Source organism: Salmo trutta, chromosome 5 (genome assembly GCF_901001165.1).
Source record: "Salmo trutta chromosome 5, fSalTru1.1, whole genome shotgun sequence".
Lineage (NCBI taxonomy): Eukaryota > Metazoa > Chordata > Actinopteri > Salmoniformes > Salmonidae > Salmo > Salmo trutta.
This window is the reverse complement of record NC_042961.1, coordinates 56,247,875-56,269,714: the sequence shown is the minus strand read 5'-3', so window position 1 is coordinate 56,269,714 and position 21,840 is coordinate 56,247,875. Positions and strand designations below refer to the sequence as shown.

Below are 21,840 nucleotides of genomic sequence, written 5' to 3'. Positions count from 1 at the left end.
CAAGTCAGTTAAAACGTCTTCAGGATTGGTTGGTCCCCACCAAGCAAACGTAGGCTAAAGCGATAAACATGAGGTTGTAAGTAGCAAGAACATTTCCCAGGACATAGACATATCTGACATTGGCAGAAAGCTTAAATTCTTGTTAATCTAACTGCACTGTCCAATTTACAGTGTCTATTACAGTGAAAGAACACCATGCTATTGTTTGAGGAGAGTGCACAGTTTTGAACATGATTAGTTATTAAATAAGAAAATAGGCACATTTGGGCAGTCTTGATACAAAATTTTGAACAGAAATACAATGGTTCATTGGATCAGTCTGAAACGTTGCACATACACTGCTGCCGTCTACTGGCCAAAATCTAAATTGCAGCTGGGCTGGATTAATACATTATGGCCTTTCTCTTGCATTTCAAACATGATGGTACAAAAAAATACAAAAAAACGGTTATTTTTTTCTTTGTATTATCTTTTACCTGATCTAATGTGTTATCTTGTCCTGCATTCCTTTCACATTTCCACAAACTACAAAGTATTTCCTTTCAAATGGTACCAAGAATATGCATATCCTTGCTTTAGTGCCTGAGCTACAGGCAGTTAGATTTGGGTATGTCATTTTAGGTGAAAATTGAAAAAAAGGGGTCAATACTTAAGAGGTTTTTAAGAACACATTTTTATTTACAATGACGGCGGGTTAACTGCCTTGTTCAGGGAAAGAACAACAGACTTTTACCCTGTCAGCTCGGGGATTCAATCTAGCAACCTTTCGGTTACTGGCCCAACGATCTAACCACTAGGCTACCTGCAGCCCCAGTTATCATAACTTGTCTTAGCTCAGTTATCATAACTTGTATTAGCTAATTTATCAGATCTTGTATTAGCTCAGTTATCATAACTTGTCTTAGCTCAGTTATCATAACTTGTATTAGCTGATTTATCAGATCTTGTATTAGCTCAGTTATCATAACTTGTATTAGCTCCCTTATCTTTACTTGTATTGGCTCAGTTATCATGAATTGTGTTTGCTAAGTTATCACCACTTATATTAGCTGAGATATCTTAACTTCTCTTTCATCAGATAGCATAAGTTGTATTAGCTCAGTTATTGTATTAGCTCAGCTATCATAACTTGTATTAGCTCAGTTATCATCACTTATATAGAGATGAAAGGCTTTTTAAATCAATTATACTGGTAAGGAGTTCCATTGTGAAACCCATGGGAACATCCAACCTACAGTAAAGTGGATCGTTCCTAGAGTTTGATCCCTAGCTATGTAAACAGACAGCATTGTTTACAGTATACATGTATGATGTGCAGATTGGAAAACACTATTTACAATTTGTCAGGCATCATTTGGTGAAAAGAATAACCCAACTATGTGAACACTGAGTCCGTATTATTTCCATCAGCCAATTACTAATCTCACTCCCAACTTTATAATCACTATTCCCCCCAGACACCTCTACCTGTATCGCATCTGGTGACCCTCACTACACCACCTTCGACAAGAAGAAGTACAACTTCATGGGGAACTGCAGCTACCTGATGTCAGAGCCCTGTAACCACACGTCAGTGCCTCACTACGAGGTGCATGCTGACAATGAGAACCGCTTCAACAAACCAACCATCTCCTACCTGAAGGCTGTGCATGTGTACGTGCGTGGGGTGAAGATCTCCATCTTGAAGGGAGGCACCGTGCAGGTGAGAGAGAGAGGGATTGATGGAGGGATAGGGTTGGGGGTAGAGAGAAGAAGAGATGAGGAAGACATTTGAAAATGTTTAAAAACGTAACAATGGAAAGAAATACTGATAAAATGCAGAGCCCTGCATGTACGCATTCAATATAAAGTAACGTACACAGTCAAGAACAGTTTGTCATTGTATTCAATAAATCTTTATTGTCACCGAAGGGAATTTCCTGAGCAGCATTAAATGCATAAGATTAACACAAAACACAGAACAGCTTATAAAGAGGAAGCTAAAAAACATGAAAAAAGAAATGCCCCTCACTAACACATGTCTGTGTCCTCTTCTCCTCCTAGTTGAATGGTATCAACGTGAACATCCCACTGACCCCAGCTACAGGCGTGTCTGTTTTGAAGTCTGGTAAACACTACACTGTAGCCATGGACTTTGGTGTGACCGTACGATATGACGGAAACCACTACATGGACATCAAGGTCATCAAGGAGTGAGTCAAAACTGCTTCATACACACACTGAAGAGAACACACACACACACACGCACACACACACACACACACACAAACACGCACGCATGCACAGAGAGAGAGAGAGAGAGAGAGAGAGAGAGAGAGAGAGAGAGAGAGAGAGAGAGAGAGAGAGAGAGAGAGAGAGAGAGAGAGAGAGAGAGAGAGAGACCAAAAATGGGGTCTATGCAGCTTGGTTTCTCTACTACAGTTTTGGTGACCCCGACATGATATACCATTAAAATAACCATATAAACACAACATAAAAATAAAAACCAAATAGAAACTTCTCACATTGTAATATTTCTATTTTATAATGTTGTTATTAAAATTCTAGAAAAAATGCTTGACTCATCGGTCTGTTTGCTCCTCTGTATTTAGCTATAAGGACAAGCTGTGTGGACTGTGTGGAGACTACAACGGAAACTCCAACGATGACTTCAGGAAACCCGACGGTTCTCTGACCACCAACCCCAATGACTTTGGACACAGCTGGGTCACAGATCCCAAGTGAGTCATGCCACCAGTTACACACACACACACACACACACACACACACACACACACACACACACACACACACACACACACACACACACACACACACAATCACACACACAGGCACACACACAGGCACACACACACACATGACTGATTCACTCTGTCTCTGACTCCAGTTGTAACAAGAAGCCCAACACCACCATCCCAGGCTGTACTGATGATGAACTGGACAGGTATGAGAGCTCTGGCTACTGCGGCATGCTACTGGACAAGAACGGACCATTCGCTGTCTGTCACCCCAAGGTCAACCCCAATGTGAGTAACTACCGTAATGTGCGGGATATAGTGTCCTACCCAATGTGAGTAATTACTGTAATGTACAGAATATAGGGTCATATCATATTTTGTCTTTAAGATTGTCGTGTCTTTGGCATCATTAAAACTGAAGACATTTTTATCAAATAACTCTCTGTAATTATTATTACGCGATTAAACTGATTAATCGTGTAACTGTAATTAACTAGGAGGTCGGGGCACCAAGGAAAATATTCAGATTACAAAGTTATAATTTTCCTAATATAACTTTCAGATATTATAATATCTGATCTATGAGTCTTCAGATTAATGATGTATTCGTTTACCTCGTCAGTCTCATTCCAAACGTTCTAAATTGTTGGTTATCTGCACGACCCCAGTCTTCACTATGAGTCATCCATACATCAATTGTCTTAAAATCATTTATTTACTAAGTAATTCACAGAAATGCATAACAAACAGTAGATATCTTTACAAAGAAATGATAGAGGAATGTGCCCTAGTGGGCTTAACCGGCATGGTGGCTTGTTAGACAAAAGGTTGATAAAAGTTGATAATTATAACAATTGAAATGCTAATTCTTTGCACATGAACGCTCACTCATTCAGGAACAATTGCAATCAATATATATATTCACGCTCAGTGTGTCGTCGGGATCTTTGTTCAAAAGTTCGTTCTGTTGGAGAGTTTGTTCTCACGTTCTTTCTCTCTCTCTCTCTCTCTCTCTCTCTCTCTCTCTCTCTCTCCCTTGGTTAGAATGGATATTTCAAAGTGACATTCATTAATGTCGTTATAGGACAGATGTTTCGTTGGTCTTCGCATTCAATGATACCGAATTCCTAGCTGCAGACTAGTAATTAATATCAAAGACTTGTTATTATTCTGTCGGTATCGATAGTCTAAGAGTTTAACCACGTGGTATGGTTAAAGTTCAGTAAGAGGAATGCCTGGTCAAACCTTCAGCCAACTCGTAATGGAGTGGAGGCTCGGTCTGGTGATAGAACCCCTGGGTGGGGGTTATATTCGGAATAACAGAAAAAGGCTGTCTCATGATGCCAGGTCCCGTCTGTTCATGGGGGCGTGCCGATGACTTGGTGAAACTTTAAACAGAAATACAATTCTCTCACATTAACCTCTCTGGGCTAGGTGGCACCAAATCGTCCCACCTACGTATCAGCCAGTTGAATCCTGTGGCGCGATTTTCAAATACCTTAGAAATGCTATTACTTACATTCAAACATATTACTTTTTTACAGCTATTTAAAGACAAGACTCTCGTTAATCTAACCACACTGTCCGATTTCAAAAAGGCTTTACAACAAAAGCAAAACATTAGATTATGTCAGCAGAGTACCCAGCCAGAAATAATCAGACACCCATTTTTCAAGCTAGCATATAATGTCACAAAAACCCAGAAGAAAGCTAAATGCAGCACTAACCTTTGATGATCTTCATCAGATGACACACCTAGGACTTTATGTTATACAATACATGCATGTTTTGTTCAATCAAGTTCATATTTATATCAAAAACCAGCTTTTTACATTAGCATGTGACGTTCAGAACTAGCATACCCCCCGCAAACTTCCGGGGAATTTACTAACAATTTACTAAATTACTCACGATAAACGTTCACAAAAAGCATATCAATTATTTTAAGAATTATAGATACAGAACTCCTCTATGCACTCGATATGTCCGATTTTAAAATAGCTTTTTGGTGAAAGCACATTTTGCAATATTCTAAGTACATAGCCCAGCCATCACGGGCTAGCTATTTAGACACCCAGCAAGTTTAGCCTTCACCAAAATCAGATTTACTATAACAAAAATGTTATTACCATTCCTGTTCTTCTTCAGAATGCACTCCCAGGACTTCTACTTCAATAACAAATGTTGGTTTAGTCCCAAATAATCCATCGTTATATCCAAACAGCGGCGTTTTGTTCGTGCATTCACGACACTATCCAAAATGGTAAATAAGGGTCACTAGCATGGTGCATTTCGTGACAAAAAAATTCAAAATATTCCATTACCGTACTTCGAAGCATGTCAACCGCTGTTTAAAATACATTTTTATGCAATTTATCTCGTAAAAAAGCGATAATATTCCAACCAGGAATATGCGTTTAGCTAAATAGAGGAAAAAAAAGAAAGACGGGGGCGGCCAGTGCACGCGCCTATTGCCCATTGTCTACTGATCGGCCACTTGACAAAGGCGATCATGTGTTTCAGCCTGGAGCTGCAATGATGACATTCAGCATTTTCCCGGGCTCTGAGAGCCTATGGGAGCCGTGGGAAGTGTCACGTTACCGCATAGATCCTTTGTTTTGGAAAGAGATGTCAAAGAAAGCCAATAAATGGTCAGACAGGCCACTTCCTGTAAAGGAATCTCTCAGGTTTTTGCCTGCCATATGAGTTCTGTTATACTCACAGACACCATTCAAACAGTTTTAGAAACTTTAGGGTGTTTTCTATCCATATCTAATACGTATATGCATATTCTAGTTACTGGGTAGGAGTAGTAACCAGATTAAATCGGGTACGTTTTTTATCCGGCCGTGTAAATACTGCCCCCTAGCCCTAACAGGTTAATATCTTACAAGCATCCCAACATATTCCCAATTGCTTTATCCTTATTCATTCATTTTTATACAACCATTAGATGTAAGTCTCACAACTGAGGCTATCATGTAAACAGCGCCATGGTAATATGGCCGTATTGTCTCTCATGAGCTTCACAAAATTGTACCTAACGGACCAGTTCGTAGCTGGATTCTTCACCGATCTTTCATACCTTCTCCAAAACATAAATGTCGTTCGGTTCTCCAATTCTGTGAAGTGGAAGAACCCCTTGGTTCTTTCTATGAAACCCACTCTGTCTCCATACCGTGGCCATGAGGCAGGACATTCTCTTAGGAATTTACGACTGCTCTCACAGAGCCTGGGTTTGGGAGACAGAGGTAGGGGGATGGTGCATAGAAAACCCAAAGAGGGCAAAGTCATGACAAGATTAAACAAAACTTTGTTTAATGTGTGAAATCTCACCCCCAAGAAGACATTTTGTTAATGTATAGACATATTTAGTGCAGAAATGTTTAAATACGTTTCATTTAATTCAATTCAAACAACTTTGTCACTTAAGTAACCAAACCTACAAGCTTTGTGTACAAGTCGAAGACAAGCGTATGTTTATGTGTGTCTATTTCAGAGTTTCTTCAAGGACTGTCTGTTTGACCTGTGCGAGCTGGATGGTGCTCAACCCATCCTGTGTGAGTCCATCGAGTCGTACGTCAATGACTGTCAGGACCGAGGAGTCACCATCGGAACCTGGAGGAACAGCACCTTCTGCCGTGAGTACAGATCAATGTTGTGGTCAATTCCATTTCAATTACAGTCATTTCACAAAGTAAACCAAATTCTCATTCCAAATGTCCCTCACTGAAAAGCATTAAAGAGAATTGGAATTGGTATTTCAAAGTACTTCCTGAATTGACTGGAATTGAAATGGAATGGACCCCAACCCTGGTACAGATACATGTTATACGTAATAATAACAAGGAAGAGACAGATATTGATGATGAAGATGGAAATTGTAGTGATTCACATAATAATAATTATTCATTCACTCACCAAAGACCCTGCTGTTATTAGCACATCAAAGACCACACAATACACTCTAACAGTACTGTTCCGTATAATCAACAAAGTCATTATTAAGAGACAGTCATGTTTTAAAGTAGACTTATCTCCTAAAGTCTCCTCTTCCCTCCTTCTCTCCAGCTCTGACATGCCCCCCCAACAGTCAGTACGTGCCCTGTGCCGCCCCTTGCCAGCCCACCTGTGCCTCCAGACCCTCCACAGGGTGTGATGCTCCCTGTTCAGAGGGCTGTGTGTGTGACCCTGGTTACGTCCTCAGCGCTGGGAAGTGTGTCAAAGAGAACTCCTGTGGCTGCAAAGACACTAACGGACAGTACTACGAGGTGAGTGTGTTGTGTGTGTCGGGTGATGGACTTTGTGTGTGTGACGTGTATGTAACCAACCAGCAACCATCCACTGATTAACTATTGTCTCTCCATCCATCTCTCCTCCTTCCCTCCCTCCCTCCAGCCTGGTGAGGAGTGGTACGTGGAGGACTGTAAGCTGAAATGTTATTGTAACGCTCCCTTCGTCACCTGCAACCCCTCTGATTGCCCTCCAATGCACGAGTGTAAGGTCCAGGGTGGAGAGCTGGACTGCTACCCTACAAGTAAGTTCCCTGACATAAACAGTCCGTACAAACACCCACACACACTCATAATGGTGTTTTGACGTCTGACGTCTTGGATGGTAGGGTAGGTGACCAGGCTGTGACCATATGAGTTGACCAGACAGCACAAACAGATCTGAGACTTGGCTATAATATCTTTCTCTCTTATGTCTCATGCTGTCTCCCTCTGTCCCTCAGCCCCAACTACAGCCAAACCAACTACTCCCATACCAACTACACCTAAACCAACTACTGCCAAACCTACTACCACAAAACCACCAGGTGAAATTAACAGACAGTCATCTGTTCTCATTCTTACGATCAGAATCAGAAACCGCTTTCTGTATTTGCACAAATCAGTTAATTGGTAACCAAATAATTCCTGATACTAACCCCTTGTCTCCCTTCCACCACACCCTCTTACCGTCTCTTCTATGCCTCCCCCCATCCTCCTCTCCCTCTCTCCCCCAACAGTGACGTGCCCTCCCAATGCTGAGTACATAGAGTGTGGCCCAGCCTGCATCCCCAGCTGTAAGGAACCCTCCACCAACTGCACTGGCTCCTGTATCAGTGCGTGTTTCTGTAAGCCAGGCTTTGTGTTCAAAGGCAGACGCTGTGTCCCCATAGAAACATGTGGCTGTCTGGAGGGAGGTGACTACTATGAGGTACGAGACCATCTGGGATTGTTAGTCTGTGGTTAAGAATGTACTTTGTGATAGAATATGACACAATAGAATGTGATATACAATATTGTGTATGATATACCATACGGCATACCAAACGATATATGATACACGATATACGATGTGATACACAACATGATACGATATCATACGATACGGTACTTTTACTGTCCAGAATGTCCACTCATTCGGATATTGATAGTGCTCCTCTCAGCACATCACAAATATACTTTAAAAATGACCAACAACGTAAGGAACACACATATACATTCACAGAATGCACAAATAAACGTTTTTAAAAAGTGAATTGGCAAACAACACGTTAATAATTCCTCTCTCCCCGTCTCTGTCCTTTTAGCCAGGAGAGATCATCTTTGGTGACGGCTGCTCCAAACTTTGTCGTTGTGCTGGAAACTACATCCTGGACTGTGTGGACAACTCCTGCTCTCACACGGAGGAGTGTCGCAACGGAGCCTGCTATCCTAAAGGTACTGTTATCTGAGTTATAATACGTTGTATTAGCAAAGTTATCATAACTTGTATTAGCTCAGTTATCAAACTTGTATTAGCTCAGTTATCATAACTTGTAATAGCTCAGTTATCACAACTTGTAATAGCTCAGTTATCACAACTTGTAATAGCTCAGTTATCATAACTTGTAATAGCTAAGTTATATGAACTTGAATTAGCTGAGTTTTTATTTTACCTTTATTTAACTAGGCAAGTCAGTTAAAACTTCTTCAGGATTGGTTGGTCCCCACCAAGCAAACGTAGGCTAAAGCGATAAACATGAGGTTGTAAGTAGCAAGAACATTTCCCAGGACATAGACATATCTGACATTGGCAGAAAGCTTAAATTCTTGTTAATCTAACTGCACTGTCCAATTTACAGTGTCTATTACAGTGAAAGAACACCATGCTATTGTTTGAGGAGAGTGCACAGTTTTGAACATGATTAGTTATTAAATACGAAAATAGGCACATTTGGGCAGTCTTGATACAAAATTTTGAACAGAAATACAATGGTTCATTGGATCAGTCTGAAACGTTGCACATACACTGCTGCCGTCTACTGGCCAAAATCTAAATTGCAGCTGGGCTGGATTAATACATTATGGCCTTTCTCTTGCATTTCAAACATGATGGTACAAAAAATACAAAAAAACGGTTGGTTTTTTCTTTGTATTATCTTTTACCTGATCTAATGTGTTATCTTGTCCTGCATTCCTTTCACATTTCCACCAACTACAAAGTATTTCCTTTCAAATGGTACCAAGAATATGCATATCCTTGCTTTAGTGCCTGAGCTACAGGCAGTTAGATTTGGGTATGTCATTTTAGGTGAAAATTGAAAAAAAGGGCTCAATACTTAAGAGGTTTTTAAGAACACATTTTTATTTACAATGACGGCGGGTTAACTGCCTTGTTCAGGGAAAGAACAACAGACTTTTACCCTGTCAGCTCGGGGATTCAATCTAGCAACCTTTCGGTTACTGGCCCAACGATCTAACCACTAGGCTACCTGCAGCCCCAGTTATCATAACTTGTCTTAGCTCAGTTATCATAACTTGTATTAGCTAATTTATCAGATCTTGTATTAGCTCAGTTATCATGAATTGTGTTTGCTAAGTTATCACCGCTTATATTAGCTGAGATATCTTAACTTCTCTTTCATCAGATAGCATAAGTTGTATTAGCTCAGTTATTGTATTAGCTCAGTTGTCATAACTTGTATTAGCTGAGTAATTATAACTTGTATTAGCTCAGCTATCATAACTTGTAGTAGCTGAGTAATCATGAGATATAAAGATGAAAGGCTTTTCAAATCAATTATATTGGTAAGGAGTTCCATCTTGAAACCCATGGGAACATCCAACCTACAGTAAAGTGGATCGTTCCTAGAGTTTGATTCCTAGCTATGCAAACAGACAGCCTTGTTTACAGTATACATGTATTATGTGCAGATTGGAAAACACTAGTTACATTTTGTCAGGCATCATTTGGTGAAAACAATAACCCAACTATGTGAACACTGAGTCCATATTATTTCCATCAGCCAATTACTAATCTCACTCCCAACTTTATAATCACTATTCCCCCCAGACACCTCTACCTGTATCGCATCTGGTGACCCTCACTACACCACCTTCGACAAGAAGAAGTACAACTTCATGGGGAACTGCAGCTACCTGATGTCAGAGCCCTGTAACCACACGTCAATGCCTCACTACGAGGTGCATGCTGACAATGAGAACCGCTTCAACAAACCAACCATCTCCTACCTGAAGGCTGTGCATGTGTACGTGCGTGGGGTGAAGATCTCCATCTTGAAGGGAGGCACCGTGCAGGTGAGAGAGAGAGGGATTGATGGAGGGATGGGGTTGGGGGTAGAGAGAAGAAGAGATGAGGAAGACGTTTCAAAATGTTTCAAAATGTAACAATGGAAAGAAATACTGATAAAATGCAGAGCCCTGCATGTACGCATTCAATATAAAGTAACGTACACAGTCAAGAGCAGTTTGTCATTGTATTCAATCAATCTTTATTGTCACCGAAGAGAATTTCCTGAGCAGCATTAAATGCATAAGATACATACAAAACACAGAACAGCTTATAAAAAGAGGAAGCTAAAAAACATGAGAAAAGAAATGCCCCTCACTAACACATGTCTGTGTCCTCTTCTCCTCCTAGTTGAATGGTATCAATGTGAACATCCCACTGACCCCAGCTACAGGCGTGTCTGTTTTGAAGTCTGGTAAACACTACACTGTAGCCATGGACTTTGGTGTGACCGTACGATATGACGGAAACCACTACATGGACATCAAGGTCATCAAGGAGTGAGTCAAAACTGCTTCATACACACACTGAAGAGAACACACACACACGCACACACACACACGCACACGCACACACACACACACACACACACACACACACACACACACACACACACACACACACACACACACACACACACACACACACACACACACACACACACACACACACACACACACACACAGAGAGAGAGAGAGAGAGACCAAAAATGGGGTCTATGCAGCTTGGTTTCTCTCCTACAGTTTTGGTGACCCCGACATGATATACCATTAAAATAACCATTTAAACACAACATAAAAATGAAAAACAAATAGAAACTTCTCCCATTGCAATATTTCTATTTTATAATGTTGTCATTAAAATTCTAGAAAAAATGCTTGACTCATCGGTCTGTTTGCTCCTCTGTATTTAGCTATAAGGACAAGCTGTGTGGACTGTGTGGAGACTACAACGGAAACTCCAACGATGACTTCAGGAAACCCGACGGTTCTCTGACCACCAACCCCAATGACTTTGGACACAGCTGGGTCACAGATCCCAAGTGAGTCATGCCACCAGTTATACACACACACACGCACGCACGCACGCACGCACGCACACACACACACACACACACACACACACACACACACACGCAGGCACACACATAATGGCACTCACAAACACACACACATGACTGATTCACCCTGTCTCTGACTCCAGTTGTAACAAGAAGCCCAACACCACCATCCCAGGCTGTACTGATGATGAACTGGACAGGTATGAGAGCTCTGGCTACTGCGGCATGCTACTGGACAAGAACGGACCATTCGCTGTCTGTCACCCCAAGGTCAACCCCAATGTGAGTAACTACCGTAATGTGCGGGATATAGTGACCTACCCAATGTGAGTAATTACTGTAATGTACAGAATATAGGGTCATATCATATTTTGTCTTTAAGATTGTCGTGTCTTTGGCATCATAACTTTCAGATATTATAGTATCTGATCTATGAGTCTTCTGATTAATGATGTATTCGTTTACCTCGTCAGTCTCATTCCAAACGTCGTAAATTGTTGGTTATCTGCACGACCCCAGTCTTCACTATGAGTGATCCATACATCAATTGTCTTAAAATAATTTATTTACTAACTAAGTAATTCACAGAAATGCATAACAAACATATCTTTACAAAGAAATGATAGAGGAATGTGCCCTAGTAGGCTAAACCGGCATGGTGGCTTGTTAGACAAAAAGGTTGATAAAAGTTGATCATTATAACAATTAAAATGCTAATTCTTTGCACATGAACGCTCACTCATTCGGGAACAATTGCAATCAATATATATATTCACGCTCAGTGTGTCGTCGGGATCTTAGTTGAAAAGTTTGTTCTGTTGGAGAGTTTGTTCTCGCGTTCTTTCTCTCTCTCTCTCTCTCTCTCTCTCTCTCCCTTGGTTAGAATGGATATTTCAAAGTGACATTCATTAATGTCGTTGTAGGACAGATGTTTCGTTGGTCTTCGCATTCAATGATACCGAATTCCTAGCTGCAGACTATTAATTAATATCAAAGACTTGTTATTATTCTGTCGGTATCGATAGACTAAGAGTTTAACCACGTGGTATGGTTAAAGTTCAGTAAGAGGAATGCCTGGTCAAACCTTCAGCCAACTCGTAATGGAGTGGAGGCTCGGTCTGGTGATAGAACCCCTGGGTGGGGGTTATATTCGGAATAACAGAAAAAGGCTGTCTCATGATGCCAGGTCCCGTCTGTTCATGGGGGCGTGCCGATGACTTGGTGAAGCTTTAAACAGAAATACAATTCTCTCACATTAACCTCTCTGGGCTAGGTGGCACCAAATCGTCCCACCTACGTAACAGCCAGTTGAATCCTGTGGCGCGATTTTCAAATACCTTAGAAATTCTATTACTTACATTCAAACATATTACTTTTTTACAGCTATTTAAAGACAAGACTCTCGTTAATCTAACCACACTGTCCGATTTCAAAAAGGCTTTACAACGAAAGCAAAACATTAGATTATGTCAGCAGAGTACCCAGCCAGAAATAATCAGACACCCATTTTTCAAGCTAGCATATAATGTCACAAAAACCCAGAAGAAAGCTAAATGCAGCACTAACCTTTGATGATCTTCATCAGATGACACACCTAGGACTTTATGTTATACAATACATGCATGTTTTGTTCAATCAAGTTCATATTTATATCAAAAACCAGCTTTTTACATTAGCATGTGACGTTCAGAACTAGCATACCCCCCGCAAACTTCCGGGGAATTTACTAACAATTTACTAAATTACTCACGATAAACGTTCACAAAAAGCATATCAATTATTTTAAGAATTATAGATACAGAACTCCTCTATGCACTCGATATGTCCGATTTTAAAATAGCTTTTTGGTGAAAGCACATTTTGCAATATTCTAAGTACATAGCCCAGCCATCACGGGCTAGCTATTTAGACACCCAGCAAGTTTAGCCTTCACCAAAATCAGATTTACTATAACAAAAATGTTATTACCATTCCTGTTCTTCGTCAGAACGCACTCCCAGGACTTCTACTTCAATAACAAATGTTGGTTTAGTCCCAAATAATCCATCGTTATATCCAAACAGCGGCGTTTTGTTCGTGCGTTCACGACACTATCCGAAATGGTAAATAAGGGTCACGAGCATGGCGCATTTCGTGACAAAAAAATTCTAAATATTCCATTACCGTACTTCGAAGCATGTCAACCGCTGTTTAAAATAAATTTTTATGCAATTTATCTTGTAAAAAAGCGATAATATTCCAACCGGGAATATGCGTTTAGCTAAATAGAGGAAAAAAAGAAAGACGGGGGCGGCCAGTGCACGCGCCTATTGCCCATTGTCTACTGATCGGCCACTTGACAAAGGCGATCATGTGTTTCAGCCTGGGGCTGCAATGATGACATTCAGCATTTTCCCGGGCTCTGAGAGCCTATGGGAGCCGTGGGAAGTGTCACGTTACCGCATAGATCCTTTGTTTTGGAAAGAGATGTCAAAGAAAGCCAATAAATGGTCAGACAGGCCACTTCCTGTAAAGGAATCTCTCAGGTTTTTGCCTGCCATATGAGTTCTGTTATACTCACAGACACCATTCAAACAGTTTTAGAAACTTTAGGGTGTTTTCTATCCATATCTAATAAGTATATGCATATTCTAGTTACTGGGTAGGAGTAGTAACCAGATTAAATCGGGTACGTTTTTTATCCGGCCGTGTAAATACTGCCCCCTAGCCCTAACAGGTTAATATCTTACAAGCATCCCAACATATTCCCAATTGCTTTATCCTTATTCATTCATTTTTATACAACCATTAGATGTAAGTCTCACAACTGAGGCTATTATGTAAACAGCGCCATGGTAATATGGCCGTATTGTCTCTCATGAGCTTCACAAAATTGTACCTAACGGACCAGTTCGTAGCTGGATTCTTCACCGATCTTTCATACCTTCTCCAAAACATAAATGTCGTTCGGTTCTCCAATTCTGTGAAGTGGAAGAACCCCTTGGTTCTTTCTATGAAACCCACTCTGTCTCCATACCGTGGCCATGAGGCAGGACATTCTCTTAGGAATTTACGACCGCTCTCACAGAGCCTGGGTTTGGGAGACAGAGGTAGGGGGATTGTGCATAGAAAACCCAAAGAGGGCAAAGTCATGACAAGATTAAACAAAACTTTGTTTAATGTGTGAAATCTCACCCCCAAGAAGACATTTTGTTAATGTATAGACATATTTAGTGCAGAAATGTTTAAATACGTTTCATTTAATTCAATTCAAACAACTTTGTCACTTAAGTAACCAAACCTACAAGCTTTGTGTACAAGTCGAAGACAAGCGTATGTTTATGTGTGTCTATTTCAGAGTTTCTTCAAGGACTGTCTGTTTGACCTGTGCGAGCTGGATGGTGCTCAACCCATCCTGTGTGAGTCCATCGAGTCGTACGTCAATGACTGTCAGGACCGAGGAGTCACCATCGGAACCTGGAGGAACAGCACCTTCTGCCGTGAGTACAGATCAATGTTGTGGTCAATTCCATTTCAATTCCAGTCACTTCACAAAGTAAACCAAATTCTCATTCCAAATGTCCCTCACTGAAAGCATTAAAGAGAATTGGAATTGGTATTTCAAAGTGCTTCCTGAATTGACTGGAATTTAAATGGAATGGACCCCAACCCTGGTACAGATACATGTTATACGTAATATTAACAAGGAAAAGACGGATATTGATGATGAAGATGGAAATTGTAGTGATTCATATAATAATAATTATTCATTCACTCACCAAAGACCCTGCTGTTATTAGCACATCAAAGACCAAACAATACACTCTAACAGTACTGTTCCGTATAATCAACAAAGTCATTATTAAGAGACAGTCATGTTTTAAAGTAGACTTATCTCCTAAAGTCTCCTCTTCCCTCCTTCTCTCCAGCTCTGACATGCCCCCCCAACAGTCAGTACGTGCCCTGTGCCGCCCCTTGCCAGCCCACCTGTGCCTCCAGACCCTCCACAGGGTGTGATGCTCCCTGTTCAGAGGGCTGTGTGTGTGACCCTGGTTACGTCCTCAGCGCTGGGAAGTGTGTCAAAGAGAACTCCTGTGGCTGCAAAGACACTAACGGACAGTACTACGAGGTGAGTGTGTTGTGTGTGTCGGGTGATGGACTTTGTGTGTGTGACGTGTATGTAACCAACCAGCAACCATCCACTGATTAACTATTGTCTCTCCATCCATCTCTCCTCCTTCCCTCCCTCCCTCCAGCCTGGTGAGGAGTGGTACGTGGAGGACTGTAAGCTGAAATGTTATTGTAACGCTCCCTTCGTCACCTGCAACCCCTCTGATTGCCCTCCAATGCACGAGTGTAAGGTCCAGGGTGGAGAGCTGGACTGCTACCCTACAAGTAAGTTCCCTGACATAAACAGTCCGTACAAACACCCACACACACTCATAATGGTGTTTTGACGTCTGACGTCTTGGATGGTAGGGTAGGTGACCAGGCTGTGACCATATGAGTTGACCAGACAGCACAAACAGATCTGAGACTTGGCTATAATATCTTTCTCTCTTATGTCTCATGCTGTCTCCCTCTGTCCCTCAGCCCCAACTACAGCCAAACCAACTACTCCCATACCAACTACACCTAAACCAACTACTGCCAAACCTACTACCACAAAACCACCAGGTGAAATTAACAGACAGTCATCTGTTCTCATTCTTACGATCAGAATCAGAAACCGCTTTCTGTATTTGCACAAATCAGTTAATTGGTAACCAAATAATTCCTGATACTAACCCCTTGTCTCCCTTCCACCACACCCTCTTACCGTCTCTTCTATGCCTCCCCCCATCCTCCTCTCCCTCTCTCCCCCAACAGTGACGTGCCCTCCCAATGCTGAGTACATAGAGTGTGGCCCAGCCTGCATCCCCAGCTGTAAGGAACCCTCCACCAACTGCACTGGCTCCTGTATCAGTGCGTGTTTCTGTAAGCCAGGCTTTGTGTTCAAAGGCAGACGCTGTGTCCCCATAGAAACATGTGGCTGTCTGGAGGGAGGTGACTACTATGAGGTACGAGACCATCTGGGATTGTTAGTCTGTGGTTAAGAATGTACTTTGTGATAGAATATGACACAATAGAATGTGATATACAATATTGTGTATGATATACCATACGGCATACCAAACGATATATGATACACGATATACGATGTGATACACAACATGATACGATATCATACGATACAGTACTTTTACTGTCCAGAATGTCCACTCATTTGAATATTGATAGTGCTCCTCTCAGCACATCACAAATATACTTTAAAAATGACCAACAACGTAAGGAACACACACATACATTCACAGAATGCACAAATAAACTTTACAAAAAAGTGAATTGGAAAACAACATGTTAATAATTCCTCTCTCCCCGTCTCTGTCCTTTTAGCCAGGAGAGATCATCTTTGGTGACGGCTGCTCCAAGCTTTGTCGTTGTGCTGGAAACTACATCCTGGACTGTGTGGACAACTCCTGCTCTCCCACGGAGGAGTGTCGCAACGGAGCCTGCTATCCTAAAGGTACTGTTAGCTGAGTTATAATACGTTGTATTAGCAAAGTTATCATAACTTGTATTATCTCAGTTATCAAACTTGTATTAGCTCAGTTATCATAACTTGTAATAGCTCAGTTATCACAACTTGTAATAGCTCAGTTATCACAACTTGTAATAGCTCAGTTATCATAACTTGTAATAGCTAAGTTATATGAACTTGAATTAGCTGAGTTTTTATTTTACCTTTATTTAACTAGGCAAGTCAGTTAAAACGTCTTCAGGATTGGTTGGTCCCCACCAAGCAAACGTAGGCTAAAGCGATAAACATGAGGTTGTAAGTAGCAAGAACATTTCCCAGGACATAGACATATCTGACATTGGCAGAAAGCTTAAATTCTTGTTAATCTAACTGCACTGTCCAATTTACAGTGTCTATTACAGTGAAAGAACACCATGCTATTGTTTGAGGAGAGTGCACAGTTTTGAACATGATTAGTTATTAAATAAGAAAATAGGCACATTTGGGCAGTCTTGATACAAAAATTTGAACAGAAATACAATGGTTCATTGGATCAGTCTGAAACGTTGCACATACACTGCTGCCGTCTACTGGCCAAAATCTAAATTGCAGCTGGGCTGGATTAATACATTATGGCCTTTCTCTTGCATTTCAAACATGATGGTACAAAAAATACAAAAAAACGGTTATTTTTTTCTTTGTATTATCTTTTACCTGATCTAATGTGTTATCTTGTCCTGCATTCCTTTCACATTTCCACAAACTACAAAGTATTTCCTTTCAAATGGTACCAAGAATATGCATATCCTTGCTTTAGTGCCTGAGCTACAGGCAGTTAGATTTGGGTATGTCATTTTAGGTGAAAATTGAAAAAAAGGGGTCAATACTTAAGAGGTTTTTAAGAACACATTTTTATTTACAATGACGGCGGGTTAACTGCCTTGTTCAGGGAAAGAACAACAGACTTTTACCCTGTCAGCTCGGGGATTCAATCTAGCAACCTTTCGGTTACTGGCCCAACGATCTAACCACTAGGCTACCTGCAGCCCCAGTTATCATAACTTGTCTTAGCTCAGTTATCATAACTTGTATTAGCTAATTTATCAGATCTTGTATTAGCTCAGTTATCATAACTTGTCTTAGCTCAATTATCATAACTTGTATTAGCTAATTTATCAGATCTTGTATTAGCTCAGTTTTCATAACTTGTATTAGCTCCCTTATCTTTACTTGTATTGGCTCAGTTATCATGAATTGTGTTTGCTAAGTTATCACCACTTATATTAGCTGAGATATCTTAACTTCTCTTTCATCAGATAGCATAAGTTGTATTAGCTCAGTTATTGTATTAGCTCAGCTATCATAACTTGTATTAGCTCAGTTATCATCACTTATATAAAGATGAAAGGCTTTTCAAATCAATTATATTGGTAAGGAGTTCCATTGTGAAACCCATGGGACCATCCAACCTACAGTAAAGTGGATCGTTCCTAGAGTTTGATTCCTAGCTATGCAAACAGACAGCCTTGTTTACAGTATACATGTATGATGTGCAGATTGGAAAACACTATTTACATTTTGTCAGGCATCATTTGGTGAAAAGAATAACCCAACTATGTGAACACTGAGTCCGTATTATTTCCATCAGCCAATTACTAATCTCACTCCCAACTTTATAATCACTATTCCCCCCAGACACCTCTACCTGTATCGCATCTGGTGACCCTCACTACACCACCTTCGACAAGAAGAAGTACAACTTCATGGGGAACTGCAGCTACCTGATGTCAGAGCCCTGTAACCACACGTCAGTGCCTCACTACGAGGTGCATGCTGACAACGAGAACCGCTTCAACAAACCAACCATCTCCTACCTGAAGGCTGTGCATGTGTACGTGCGTGGGGTGAAGATCTCCATCTTGAAGGGAGGCACCGTGCAGGTGAGAGAGAGAGGGATTGATGGAGGGATAGGGTTGGGGGTAGAGAGAAGAAGATATGAGGAAGACATTTGAAAATGTTTAAAAACATAAGAATGGAAAGAAATACTGATAAAATGCAGAGCCCTGCATGTACGCATTCAATATAAAGTAACGTACACAGTCAAGAGCAGTTTGTCATTGTATTCAATAAATCTTTATTGTCACCGAAGGGAATTTCCTGAGCAGCATTAAATGCATAAGATTCATACAAAACACAGAACAGCTTATAAAGAGGAAGCTAAAAAACATGAGAAAAGAAATGCCCCTCACTAACACATGTCTGTGTCCTCTTCTCCTCCTAGTTGAATGGTATCAATGTGAACATCCCACTGACCCCAGCTACAGGCGTGTCTGTTTTGAAGTCTGGTAAACACTACACTGTAGCCATGGACTTTGGTGTGACCGTACGATATGACGGAAACCACTACATGGACATCAAGGTCATCAAGGAGTGAGTCAAAACTGCTTCATACACACACTGAAGAGAACACACACGCACACACACACACACACACACACACTCACACACACACACACACACACACACACACACACACACACACACAAACACACAAACACACAAAAACATAGAGATAGAGAGAGAGAGAGAGACCAAAAATGTGGTCTATGCAGCTTGGTTTCTCTCCTACAGTTTTGGTGACCTCGACATGATATACCATTAAAATAACCATTTAAACACAACATAAAAATAAAAACCAAATAGAAACTTCTCACATTGTAATATTTTTATTTTATAATGTTGTCATTAAAATTCTATAAAAAATGCTTGACTCATCGGTCTGTTTGCTCCTCTGTATTTAGCTATAAGGACAAGCTGTGTGGACTGTGTGGAGACTACAACGGAAACTCCAACGATGACTTCAGGAAACCCGACGGTTCTCTGACCACCAACCCCAATGACTTTGGACACAGCTGGGTCACAGATCCCAAGTGAGTCATGCCACCAGTTACACACACACACGCACGCACGCATGCACGCACGCACACACACACTTACACACACACACACACACACACACACACACACACACACACACACACACACACACACACACACACACACACACACATACACACACACAAAGGCACACAAACACACAAACACACACACATGACTGATACACTCTGTCTCTGACTCCAGTTGTAACAAGAAGCCCAACACCACCATCCCAGGCTGTACTGATGATGAACTGGACAGGTATGAGAGCTCTGGCTACTGCGGCATGCTACTGGACAAGAACGGACCATTCGCTGTCTGTCACCCCAAGGTCAACCCCAATGTGAGTAACTACCTTAATGTGCGGGATATAGTGTCTTACCCAATGTGAGTAATTACTGTAATGTACAGAATATAGGGTCATATCATATTTTGTCTTTAAGATTGTTGTGTCTTTGGCATCATTAAAACTGAAGACATTTTTTATCAAATAACTCTCTGTAATTATTATTACGTGATGAAACTGATTAATCGTGTAACTGTAATTAACTAGGAGGTCGGGGCACCAAGGAAAATATTCAGATTACAAAGTTATAATTCTCCTAATATAACTTTCAGATATTTTAATATCTTATCTTTGATTCTTCTGATTAATGATGTATTCGTTTACCTCGTCAGTCTCATTCCAAACGTTGTAAATTGTTGGTTATCTGCACGAACCCAGTCTTCACTATGAGTCATCCATACATCAATTGTCTTAAAATCATTTATTTACTAAGGAATTCACAGAAATGCATAACAAACAGTAGATATCGTTACAAGAAATGATAGAGGAATGTGCCCTAGTGGGCTTAACCGGCATGGCGGCTTGTTAGACAAAAGGTTGATAAAAGTTGATAATTATAACAATTGAAATGCTAATTCTTTGCACATGAACGCTCACTCATTCAGGAACAATTGCAATCAATATATATATTCACGCTCAGTGTGTCGTCGGGATCTTTGTTGAAAAGTTTGTTCTGTTGGAGAGTTTGTTCTCGCGTTCTTTCTCTCTCTCTCTCTCTCTCTCTCTCTCTCGGTTTGAATGGATATTTCAAAGTGACATTCATTAATGTCGTTATAGGACAGATGTTTCGTCTGTCTTCGCATTCAATGATACCGAATTCCTAGCTGCAGACTAGTAATTAATATCAAAGACTTGTTATTATTCTGTCGGTATCGATAGTCTAAGAGTTTAACCACGTGGTATGGTTAAAGTTCAGTAAGAGGAATGCCTGGTCAAACCTTCAGCCAACTCGTAATGGAGTAGAGGCTCGGTCTGGTGATAGAAACCCTGAGTGGGGGTTATATTCGGAATAACAGAAAAAGGCTGTCTCATGATGCCAGGTCCCGTCAGTTCATGGGGGCGTGCCGATGACTTGGTGAAACTTTAAACAGAAATACAATTCTCTCACGTTAATATCTTACAAGCATCCCAACATATTCCCAATTGCTTTATCCTTATTCATTCAATTTTATACAACCATTAGATGTAAGTCTCACAACTGAGGCTATTATATAAACAGCGCCATGGTAATATGGCCGTATTGTCTCTCATGAGCGTCACAAAATTGTACCTAATGGACCAGTTCGTAGCTGGATTCTTCACCGATCTTTCATACCTTCTCCAAAACATAAATGTCGTTCGATTCTCCAATTCTGTGAAGTGGAAGAACCCCTTGGTTCTTTCTATGAAACCCACTCTGTCTCCATACCGTGGCCATGAGGCAGGACATTCTCTTAGGAATTTACGACCACTCTCACAGAGCCTGGGTGTGGGAGACAGAGGTAGGGGGATGGTGCATAGAAAACCCAAAGAGGGCAACGTCATGACAAGATTAAACAAAACTTTGTTTAACGTGTGAAATCTTACCCCCAAGAAGACATTTTGTTAATGTATAGACATATTTAGTGCAGAAATGTTTAAATACGTTTCATTTAATTCAATTCAAACAACTTTGTCACTT

At 40.8% G+C, this 21,840-nt stretch overlaps 1 protein-coding gene across 1 annotated transcript in view; it reads left to right on the top strand.

The window, feature by feature from the left end:
• Positions 1 to 21,840, top strand: part of LOC115194587 (IgGFc-binding protein) — a gene marked incomplete in the record, with an annotated part of 100,674 nt that overhangs the window by 44,386 nt on the left and 34,448 nt on the right. Inside the window, 24 exon segments of the mRNA XM_029754407.1 lie at positions 1,458 to 1,702; positions 2,044 to 2,192; positions 2,592 to 2,720; positions 2,888 to 3,026; positions 6,238 to 6,379; positions 6,810 to 7,009; positions 7,137 to 7,275; positions 7,474 to 7,557; positions 7,750 to 7,940; positions 8,317 to 8,446; positions 10,062 to 10,306; positions 10,650 to 10,798; positions 11,212 to 11,340; positions 11,502 to 11,640; positions 14,696 to 14,837; positions 15,267 to 15,466; positions 15,594 to 15,732; positions 15,931 to 16,014; positions 16,207 to 16,397; positions 16,774 to 16,903; positions 18,593 to 18,837; positions 19,179 to 19,327; positions 19,699 to 19,827; positions 20,039 to 20,177. Coding sequence (XP_029610267.1) covers positions 1,458 to 1,702; positions 2,044 to 2,192; positions 2,592 to 2,720; positions 2,888 to 3,026; positions 6,238 to 6,379; positions 6,810 to 7,009; positions 7,137 to 7,275; positions 7,474 to 7,557; positions 7,750 to 7,940; positions 8,317 to 8,446; positions 10,062 to 10,306; positions 10,650 to 10,798; positions 11,212 to 11,340; positions 11,502 to 11,640; positions 14,696 to 14,837; positions 15,267 to 15,466; positions 15,594 to 15,732; positions 15,931 to 16,014; positions 16,207 to 16,397; positions 16,774 to 16,903; positions 18,593 to 18,837; positions 19,179 to 19,327; positions 19,699 to 19,827; positions 20,039 to 20,177 — 3,758 coding nt within the window.